The sequence below is a fragment of the Netta rufina genome (assembly GCF_964035555.1).
Source record: "Netta rufina genome assembly, chromosome: 1".
NCBI lineage: Eukaryota > Metazoa > Chordata > Aves > Anseriformes > Anatidae > Netta > Netta rufina.
In genome coordinates this window covers 139,136,615-139,148,657 of record NC_140123.1, presented here as the reverse complement: position 1 = coordinate 139,148,657, position 12,043 = coordinate 139,136,615, and the positions used below count along the sequence as shown (strand labels likewise).

Sequence of the window (12,043 nt, the reverse complement as noted above, 5' to 3'; positions counted from 1 at the left end):
TCATTTTTTCTCTGTACACAATTACTATGGTGTTGCACAGCCTTTCTTAAAAAGAATCATCTGAGTATCCAGACACGGATATGGGGAAACATTCTGTAATTAAATGAATAGCTAGTTCACAGCATATAGTGCTCAAATCCATGAGTTTTGGGGAGGAAAGAAGAAAATAAAAGAAAACAAACTACAGTAATATTAAACCTAAGCTTGTTATTTGAGAAGACTGAACATTATCTTTTTAGACAGTCATGAAGAGGAATATTTGCATTAGTATGTATATAATTTGATTAAGTTTGGATGAAATATAGAATTATTCAAATGATCATTCCTTTTTCTTTATTTTTTTTTTATCTAGTAAATTTTCACTAATTGAATAACAAAGTATTTTTTCACTAGTAAGATCACTAATTCCATAATGAGGGACTTGGGAAAAATGTCATTAACTTTTATTTCCAATAAGATGTCTTTCATCTATGCCTCTGATACTTGTAAGTATGAATCTCACTTATGAAATAATCTTCACTGTAAAACAGCAGTTATGTAGTAGACATTCATCTTTACCTCTGTATACAAGAACTGTCAATGAGTACCAGAACTTATTCAGGTTCTTGGATAAAGTGATCCACAAAAATATTCCTTAAGACTCAAATGCAATAGTGAAAAGGAAGGCTATACTGTGGGAAAGTTATAGAAACAAGGAACGAACACATTAAATAAAGGATAACTGAACTTATGTGTGTGGCAAATATCGCATTTTAACATATCCATTGAATACATATGAAAAACTTGAATGATAGAAACATACATGTAAAAATGAAGTTTTATAATAGAAATGAGAGATGTGGGGAATGAAATTGACATTCCATTTATTTAAATTGCTGTCCTTGTTGCTGATAGTCTCCTTATTCCTTCAGATCCAGTATTATTAGTGCATCACTGTGCCAGTGGAATGAGATATCCTATGCTTAATATCTATCAATGTCATGCTAGTGTAAGATTTGATTAGTCTCTCTGCATGGGTGATTCAGAATAAGGATGCCCTTTAACAACTCCTTCATTTCTTATTGATGCACCCATTCTTTTTCTGTGATATTTTTAGAAGAGTTTTAATATAAGCAGTATTTCTTAAATTTTAAAGAGTTCTGAATTTTCTTTTGTATATTTTTATGTCCCAATATTTAAAAGCTATTCTATCCTCATTTGATCTGGTGTTTTGATGTTCATAGGTAAGATTTAATTCTACAAATCAAAAATTCCTGGTATATAAAAAAAACTTTTCCATGGATATATTAATGACTATTTTATGTAAATTTGCTTTAAGTAAAGGAAGACCATAGGCTGGGTCATCAGATAAAAAGTAGCCATGAAGTTTTGAGGCAAATAGTTTCTAAATTTGCTTTGAAATTTTAAGGCACATAGTTTCCAAAATTATTTATTTATTATTATGGAAAATAGGTAAATACCCTGAGGTAGAAAAAAAAAATGTAAAGTTAACATTTTAAAATCATAGTACTCTTTTCAAAAACAGTTACAGAAAATACTGTAGGAAGAAGAATTGTTTTTCTAATTTGGGGCCAGAAGCAGATTCCAATAACAGTTAACCCAAACCATTAAAAATCGAACATGAACTGAAAAAGACATGCCAGACATTTTAAGTCTGAAATTCTAATAGATCTTCAAAAGAACTTATAAAAAATTTATGGTTACAAAATCAGAGACTATGTGAAATTTGAGTCCTTTAGTTGGCAATCAGCAGTGATAAACATTTAGCATCTTTTTGAATAACTGTGTCTTGAATCTTTTTAGCAGATAATGAGCTGAAAATCTGAAGACCCACTTTTTTAATTTGAATGTAAGACACAAAATGTTTTTAAAATACACCTTTACTATCTATGAATTTATAAACTGTAAACATATTTTTTAAAAAATATATATGTAAAGCATTATAAATCTTCCTTAGAGCATAATGGGCACTTGAAGACTGGCAAAAGTAAACCTCCAGGTACAATCAACTGGGAAAAAATATTTAAATACTTAAATCAAGAAAACTTAGTTCTTGTACTAAATATGCTTTCTGGTAAACTCAATGTACAACATAAATCAGAACTGTTGAACACAATACTCCAAGAAAAATTTACAAGCACTTGGAATGGATCAGACAAACTCACTTACTGACTACTGCAATTAATGTTTATATTAGGAGCAAAAATTCAGCGCTCAGAAACACACAGAACAAAACTTGGAATTATGACATAAGTATAAAAAGAGAAGTAGAGCTTCTTCTATTTATATTCAGCATGTCCTCTCTTCTTTACCGATCAACTTTCCGTGCTTAGTAAGAAGAATATCAAATCTTGAAAATCTTGCTAAGTAACAAGGTTAAAATCAATTTAAAGTTTCAGATAAAGTTTTAATTTCAAGTGTTATATTACTGGTTTAAATACTGATACAGGGTAAAGATGGGACACCTCTCACAAAGCCTAACATGGAGGAAGCTTTTGAGGCATTGACAATGTTTATCTTGAATGAAAATAACAGGACAATATTGTTAAGTACAACTGTTACACAAACAAAAAAATCCAGAGTTCTTTGATGATTCTGGAAGAAAATTACATTAGTAATTCTACTAATTAGTAAAATTGTGAATGGATGTCTTCGTGGCAGCCTTATAAATCCCAGTAATCAAGATATTTTAAGCCAAAACTACCAGTAAAGTCTGAGCTCTGAGATAAAGGGATATATCAGGAGCACCTCCTAGCTATCTTCTATCAAAAGCACCGTTTGATTTGGATCTTGTAGAACACTGAAATGTGAATGTAAGTAGGAAGCCATATATGAGCTGCATGAACCCCTTGATTGGATGAGCAAAATTAGGAACAACAGTAGCTAACTATTAAGGAGGATTTCCACACTAGCAAGTTAATGTTTCAGGCTCATGAGATGGATAGAAGCTGTTACTGAAGGTCCTTGCAGAAGAAATCTGAGAGATAAGAGAAGCAGGTCTGAATTAGTTAGTCCTGAGTCAAATTAGTCCTGAGTCAAATTTCTGAGGGATCCTATAGGTTCTACAAACACATTGTTAAAAAGCATGGCAAAGACAAGAGGTGACCTGTTAATAAGCTAGATTAGAGAATTAGAGTGCATAACCTTTTTTTTTTTTTTTTTTTTTTTTTTTTTTTTTTTACTGTATTTTATATTTCTTCCTTTTTATTCCAATGATTCCAATGTTTAAAGGAAGTTACAGGTTAATATCTAAATACAGATGAGTTACACAGGAAAGTTTCAAAAGAAGAAACTGATTTCAAAGCTTTCCCTTCTCACTGGATACAAATATAATTATGAATATGCATTAAGCATTTGCTAGTAAAAGTACTCAACTAGGCAGAAACACCAATTCTCTTGACTGCATTATTTCTAGTGATTTTTTTGCCAGGTGAGTTGTTTGGTCTATTACATTATATTCAGTTTCTAAGCAAGTGTATTTGTTGTACTTGAGCCATGCTAATGAACACTCTTATCACTCTGTTGAATCAGTCTCATATCTGAGCAACTATAGTGAACTTTAATCACCCTAATAATTAATACATTTTATTACACTTTTATTAGAAATTGGAAGACTGTCAGGCTTAAAGAACAGTGCTTTCTGTTACCTGTGTTAACAATTCTGATCCAATTTACTTCCTGGCTTTACTAGCTGGCTTCCTACAGAATTGTGCGCCAGATGAAATAGATAAAAGTAGAACAGTAACTGATATAGGAGACAAACAGACCTTTATTATATTAACTGAGAATTTCTCCCACCAAGAGCAGTTTCAATTGGTTGTTTCTGGTTCCATAAGATCTCTTTTGTACTGCTTAAGAAAAGCAGACTTAAGACCAAGAATCTGTCTCACTCAAAGGATAATGAATTTACCTAAGCCTTAAATGTGCACAAGGTCCCTAATTTTACAGATATGATTCAACTACTTCTTTTGAATGTGGACTAAAAGTGTTTCTTCAAAAAGATGCTAGCCAAAATTTAAATTTACTACTCAGTTTACAAATTCAGTCTTCTACTGGAGAATAAAATTCTAATATTTTTTCTCATGTGATCAGAGCACCTAAGTGAAATGTAGATGGCCCTATCCTTTGCTCATCATCAACATTATGGTTTAATAATTTCAGACTTCTGAAAATCATCTGAGGACACTGGTATTATTCAGGTAACTCTTACCGTGGAATACATATCACATAACTGTAAAACATTAAAGTTTCAGTAGAATGAATCTCACCTAAACAGCATACCTTTAAGTGAGGAATAAGTATGGAATCCATTAATGCATGTTCAGACACATTCTACAGAGCTGACTTATGAAAAACTTTAAGCTATGGATAAATTAAGTATGCATTGTCTATATAACAATAAACATCTTGTAAGGGACATATCCCATGGAAATAATATTTGTGGTATGCAATGCAGTGACTCCATGATTCAGATGCAGTACACTGATTCTGAACTACAGAAGACATATGGTCCTTGTACAACAACTAGACTGAATGTAGCTATGCTTTGAGGTGCTTTTAAGCAAACATGCAAAGAGCAAAGTCCTGCACTTGGAGAGGAACAAGCCCAGGCACCAGTACACGCTGGGGGCAACCCAGCTGGAAAGCAGTTCTAGAAAAAAGGAGCTAGGGGTCCTGGTAGACACCAACGGAACATGAGTCAGCAATGTGCCCTTGCTGCTAAGAGGTTTTCTGTGCTGCATTAGGCAAAGTATCACCAGTAGGTCAAGAGAGGTGATCCTTCCACTCTACTCAGCATTAGTAAGGTCACACCTGGAGTACTGTGTCCAGTTCTGGGTCCAGTACAAGAGACACAGACATACTGGAAAGAGTCCAACGGAGGACTACCAAGATCATCAGGGAACTGGAACACCTCTCCTATAAGGAGAGGCTGAGAGGGTTGGGATTGTTCAGCCTGGAGAAGTCTCAGAGGGGATCTTGTTTTTTTTTTTCATATAAATACCTAAAGTAATGAGACAAAGAAGATGGAGGCAGGTTCTTTTCAGTGGTACCCAGTGCCAGGACAAGGGTCAATGGGCACAAACATGAAGACAGAACCTAAACATCAGGAAGCACTTCGGTGCTATGCAGGTGCCACAGCACTGACAGGCTGCCCAGAGAGGTTGTGGAGCTTGGAGATCTTCAAAAGCTGCCTAGACATGATCCTGGGCAACTTGCTCAAGGTGGGTGGGACCAAATGGTCTTCAGAGGTCCCTTCCAACCTTAACAATTCTGTGATTCTGTGAATCCTTGATTAATACAGTATATTTTTTTCCAATTTATAGTACTGATTACCAGGTTGCAATGTGAGATTAGACACTGATATAAAAATAGTTTGCTAGAATAAAAATAAACATAGACATAAACATAAAAATAGTAAAAATAAGAATAAGAATAAGAATAAGAATAAGAATAAGAATAAGAATAAAAATAAAAATAAAAATAAAAATAAAAATAAAAATAAAAATAAAAATAAAAATAAATAAAAAGGTTGCTTTATGAGAAATTTATTAAGATAAACTAAATATATTTAAGCCAACATTGTTATGAAATATTGCACTATCCTAATATTTTAGCAAGTCTTTCAGACACACCACTTCAAAAATGTTTTTTTCCCTGACAAAAACTTCACCAAAATACATCTCTGTGTGTGCTGTCTTTCCTTGAGACAGTGCTTCTTCCCCATTTTGAAATAAAACATTTACATTTGCATTATTCCTTTATAGTTACTGTAAAAAACTGCTGAAAATATATCTTTTATATCTCTGATAAGAGTGACAATTCCAAATAATTATTTTGTATGCATATATTTGTGTTATAGAACATTTAAAAAATCTTATGTCCTTGAAAGAAAATTATGTGCAAAGACTGGAACAATGGGAATTTATTTGTTTTAGCTTGCAATTAAATTTTCAACACCCATCTAATTGCCTTTTCTGACTTCATATCCCAGGGGTCTCAAGCCACCAGCTGAGAAGCACTGCCTTAGGGTGAAACACAAAGAGAAAAAGAAAATGAGACACAAAGAGAAAAAGAACTCAATGAAAAGGTTCCACCAACACTTTTGTCAACAAGGGATGTGGATTTAAATTTTCATTTCTGTAACATCTTTAAAATTCAAGTTTTGTTGTTTTTTTTTTTTTTTCAATCTAAGGAATTAAAATAAATTAGCAGATAACAGATATGACAATACATATATAGTGAAGATTTTTGGTTTTTGTTTTAAAGCACAGTGTTGTTTTAAAATTTTCATTTTGTCTTCTCTTTTAGACCTTTAAAACACTAGTTTTTGATATTCAGTTTTATTCAGCATTAGTGTAGTTCACAACAAGACACATTAGAGCTGCCATGTTTCCATATAAAATAAAATATAACCCACAAACTTTAGTTAACTATACTTGAATATGTTAAAATTAAATGTATCCAAAGCACCAGAAATTGGATTCATGTGAATTGCAAGGCTTTGCAAAAAAAAAAAAAAAAAAAAAAAAAAAAGTACATTAGTGGCTTCCATATCTATCTGTACAATGTATGCTTGCTCTTTCCAAAAATAAAGAAATTTTTTTTAAAAGTACATTTTTGTGATGTTCAAATTTTTATTTTTTACCATATCAAGTCCATTCAGATAGCAGATGAGCAATTTCAGAAGAGTTAAAAGAAAAGGAGGAGTGGGCAGAGGTCAGGAAGCTGTTTTTTTTTCCATCATATACAAAAAAAAACCATGATGTTTTTACCTCAGGAGAAGGTAGTTGAGTCACCACTGAATCACCAATTGTTGAAGTAAGAAGTTTGTCACCTAGAATATCTTCTAAATGTTTTGCCATAACTTCCTGTTGCTTAGGGCTGCAGTGATTCTCTAAAGACAGTATAACTGGATACTCAGATGCCTGAAAAATAGAATTTGAAATCTATTATGATTAACAAATAAAAAAGGACTTCTTGATTCACCAAAATATCTTACAAAAAGCCCTTTTGTAGTAATTTGTATTTTTCTTTGTTTCCAAAATATGTCAGTTGTTTCATATTAGTAGCACAATAAAAATCTCACAATATTTATGGAAAAGAGAAAGTACAGTTGAAACAGTAACTGTAAGTTCAGAGAAGAGAAAAAAATGGATCCTCAGGAATTTAGGGGAAGTTGAATAAAAAGGACCTACAGAGAATCAAATGAAGACCGGTTAAGTACACAAAACTTCATTAAAGAAACCACACGGTATCTATGTTGACCTTTGGAAAGTGTATATTGAAGTGTATTTCTTCAATAATCAATAGAAAATAACTTATCAGAGGCATTTCACACATTGACTAATATTGAATGTGAAGAAATTAGTGAGAAAATAAGCGTTAAATCAGGCAAAAATCAGGCTGATTCAATTCCACAGAGCAGACTACAAGATGATAGCAGAAAGCAACATTTCTCACAGAAGTAATTACTCAGCTGATACACAGAGCTTCCAAAGAAAGATACATTGGTTGCTGTGTGCCTGGAACAGCTTTTCTCAACAAATGAATTTACAAAGAAAAAAGAGAAATAACACTGTCATCTGAAGAAAAAAAAAAAATAGGAATTATCATACTGCTTAGATGATTTTTTTTAGAAACAATGACCATGTAATGTTAAAAGTAATTTTATGAAGAGGAAACAAGCCACAAGGAAAATAGAAATCAAAATGACTGCAATTTTCACGTGCATATGTATATATATCCACACACATAATGTAAAGCTGACCAGAATGCAAGTTATCTTTACTGTGTTTCAGAATTTCATTTGAAAAGAAGTTTTGCTCAAAACCTATATAAGAGATTGAGACAGTATGAAAAGATCTCAAGCTTTTGCTGCTTTGCCAGAGATGGACAGAAGGGTCACTGACCTAATAAGTCTTACAAAAAGATGTTTATCAGGCCTTGAAGTCAAAATAAAAAAGTAAAAGTAAACACATTAAATCTCAACCAGAGCTATAGTTTAGCATTTTTCTCTGTTTTATAAATTCAAACATTGGATATAAGAAAGAGTGACAGCAACAGAAGAGTAAGCAAAATAAAGGAATTGAAAGATATCAGGAAGGAAAGCAAAACATTAGACTGACTTGGAAGTAGTTGTATAGTTTATATTCAGTCCTTGCTTAAATGATCTCAGGTGAGAATTCTACATAATAAACTGATTAAGATCTTCTGAATTCCTTGCACCAAGCTTGATTGAAAATCAAGATCAGCAAAATACTTTTATCTTTCATTTATATACACATTGCACAGTTTTTCCATAATTTACTTCAGTGATGCCCACTCCACAAGCACTGCCTCATTTTGTTTTGTTTTGTTTTGTTTTTTTACCCTGTAGAATATTAGACAGCGAGCATTTAATAAAGCAGGCTTTATTAAAACCACCATAGCAAATACATACACAGCATAACATACGTATACATACCGCAAATGCGTACTTGTCTATCACATGAATTACAGAAGAAAATGAAATTTTGCTCGTTAAAGTATGACCATGATACACAATAGGTTCATTGTTTGAGCCATCCCAGCAATCAATTTCCAGGCAACGACATCCTTTTAAGAGAGCACTTCAAAAGAGTAAAAGAAATAATTTTATGGTCAAAAGGAAAATACCACACTTTAATATATGTCCCCATATTCCAAGCACATTGAATAATTACAAATATACTAGTTTACCATCACAAGATGGAAATTCAATGAAATTATAAAAATATTAAACAGAGCTATATTTTCTGCTGTTTATCTTACGAATGTTAGATAACACAATTTATTAGAGCATTAAGGAGAAAGATACATTATCTGATTATCCTTCACTAAGGGATTAAAAAAGAGAGTCAAAGTTTTACAGAAAGACTTTGGAATGCTGGTAAATGGTTGCTTAGAATAAAATAAGAAATGCTTGAAAGGACTTCATATTTATTATTATTCCATGACTTTTCTGAAGGTTTGAGAGCCGTTATACTTAAAAATACCAGCATATCAGCATCACATTAACAAAGTCAGGTTGTGCTTGGCTGTTATGTAATTTAGTTGCTCTCCTCACACCTAGTTTCTAAGAAAAAGAGCTAAAGTTTCCTCAGTATCTTAAATTTACTGTTTGCATTTTTAATAAGTTAATGGCATCCCTTACATGTCTTGGGTTTCTAATACTTGGGTTGCTACCAATTTAAACATTTCTTGTAGACTGTTTTACCTTATTACCAACCTGTGCTTTACATGCTGCCCTTTATACGTTGAGTATCTTAAATATGCTTCTAGCTGGATGTTAGAGGAAGCACAGCCGAAAGCACGACAGACACCAGTAGAGTCAGATCATGCTCCATTTTATTGCCCGAATAGCCTAACTTTTATAGTGAACTTAACAGAGGCAGACAGTGTTTCACACAAGATTATTGGTCAAAAGCACTCAGACAAACAACTACAAGAAAACAACCCCACCTGCAAGAAAACAACCCCCTTGTGATTAGCAGTCACATAGACCTTGTCCTTGAAGCCAGCTACTGGTAACAATATTTTTCTGAATTCCTCAATTGGGCAATGTGGGAACACTGTCATGGGAACTTCTCATAGTTGCCCTGGTAGCTTGGTTTACTCAGCTACAGCAAGCCATGGGATTTTTGCTGTTTCAAAAAATCCCTCAGCAGCTGGATATGCTCTAATTTATCATTTTATGCTTTCTTTACACCAATAAGTAGATAAACAGTAAGTGAATGGCTTTTATATCATATTTGCAATTATTTTAAACAATATAGTATTTACCTCATATCATTTTAAATACTTCTAGAAACAGATTCACTAAGGTTTCTGATGGTTGCAAGCCATCAGAGAATTCTAGACAGCAACCAAAAGACAAAAGTTCAGTTGACTGTTTCCAACTGCTTTCACTTCACTAAAGTAGTACAAAGTTATAGGAATGCTGGACACCTGTCTTCCAGATCTTTGTATTTTCTGTCTCTGTTTTGCCTTTAATACATAACCCTTTTTCTACCTCCCTCTTTGTTTTGTCTAAATGCACCTTGGCCATAAGGCATTCTGGTTTCCTTCTCCTCTTGGAGTCATATGCTGCACATTCAAACCCTCAAACCCTCGTGGCTACTATAGTGCCCACACAACTCCTCCCACCCACCTTTTGTTGTTGTTGTTGTTTTGTTTTTGTTTCTGTTTTCTTAACTGACTTCATTGCAATGAACAGTAATCACACGTAACCTTGACATACTCAGAGTGTGCCTTCTATATTGATCGGAATAGAGTTGGCCCTGGAATTTTACATTTATTTCAGGAAGTTTGTAATTTTTGCATGGTATGTTGAGATTAAAAACTGGTTTAATCATATACTGTGCTGAATACCATAGATTTAATTTGCTTTGAGGTAGATGTTATGTACTGTAAGTGATAAAATAGATTGTTTCCAGACTACAAACAGATGGCCTGGCAAATATACTGAAAAGTGTACACAAAAAATAAAATACCACTCTCTCATTTTCCACTTTTGTCTGTGATGATTTTGTCCTTTATTGCCAAACAGCATTACATGTGAGTTAGTATTAATTTTAAAAAAGCCTAAGAATGTTAACAATATTGAAAAACAACATCTAAATACCTGATATATCCAAATAAATCACTGGGCCCTAATAGTTGGTCAGATATCAAGTAGGTGTTATGAGAAGATGAAATAAAATAGTCACATAATGGGTGGTTCATATCTTGGTAGACAGTCCGGTGATCTTTTTTAAATATTGAACAATCTTCTGAGCTCATGTACCTTATAAATCCTTCAAATGATAACTGCCTTCTTTTCCTCACTGGAAAAAAAAAAAAAGAAAAGAAAAAAAAAAAAGAAAAAAAAAGAAAAAAAAAAGAAAAAAAAAAAAACAAAAGGAAAAGAAAGAAGGGTGTGAAGCCAGCCAAACAGATAGTTTTATGTATCTCTGTACTTTCCATAATTTTTAGTAGCCAATTCTGAACTTAGTTAAAGGTTATACGGCATAACACTTTCCTGCTATTTTAATATTCATGACAAACAATATGAAAATAAACATCAGATGTGTACAATTCTGGAGCTGATGTGGTTCTAAATTAGCAGATGAAATAAATGTGTACTCATGTTTTTGTTCTTCTATGGACATCCAGAAGAAGATATTGCAACAGTTCTAATTAAATGTACAGGAAAATATTTGTTGTTGTTTAGTTTTGGAAAGTAACATGCCAGTCAGTGAACAAATAGATTTTTTTCTCAGTAGGAAAAAAAAAAAAAATGTTCTCCAAAATGTCAGTCAGAGCCTGTCAAAATAATCTTGTAGAAACTATGATTCCTAGTACCAAACATCTTCAATGGTGGAAAATCCCAAACAGATAATGATTAAATAATATTTTAATTAGAAGTATTTGAAATAAAAATAGCACCTTAACAAAATAAATGCCCACAAAAATGCATTGGAAATCAAGCTTATTATATTACTGCATCTACAACAAATTGTGTTAATTGCCTTCATATGCATGATAGTCATCCCATTTGTTTTGTTTCTTTTAACTGATTTAATGACAAACAGATCCATTATACTGCCAACTGCTGCTGCAATGTCATGCTTCAAATGTAATAATTTTGCAAATGATATAATCTCAAAAGTCAGCTTTGCTTCAAAACACAACCTAGTGTGAATTAGTCAGTGATTGTGTCCAGTTCTGGCTGGAAAATAACCTTATTTTTGTCACCATAGTAGGATAGTGATATTTAAGCAGTAAGAGATCAATCTATGCAAACTTTTGTTAAACAAACAAACAAACAATCTGAGCTGTTAAATTTCAATACATCTATTAAGAGTCATGATTTACAGGTTACAGTTGTAATTAACAATCTTCAGTATCACTCTGACTATAAGTTTTATATCTGAATAAGAATTTACTAACATTGTTAGTAAATGTTAGATGGCAACACAAAGAAAATAATTGTTTCTAAATTACACAATTTTTGATCTTTGAAATGTTTTAAAATACTAAACAG

The 12,043-nt window shown here is 32.5% G+C and overlaps 1 protein-coding gene across 1 annotated transcript in view; it reads right to left on the bottom strand.

Annotated features, from left to right (window-relative positions):
- Positions 1 to 12,043, bottom strand: part of PLCZ1 (phospholipase C zeta 1) — a gene marked incomplete at both ends in the record, with an annotated part of 48,972 nt that overhangs the window by 26,142 nt on the left and 10,787 nt on the right. Inside the window, 3 exons of the mRNA XM_084302738.1 lie at positions 6,774 to 6,926; positions 8,465 to 8,609; positions 10,643 to 10,844. Coding sequence (XP_084158864.1) covers positions 6,774 to 6,926; positions 8,465 to 8,609; positions 10,643 to 10,844 — 500 coding nt within the window. The remainder of the gene's footprint in view (positions 1 to 6,773; positions 6,927 to 8,464; positions 8,610 to 10,642; positions 10,845 to 12,043) is intronic.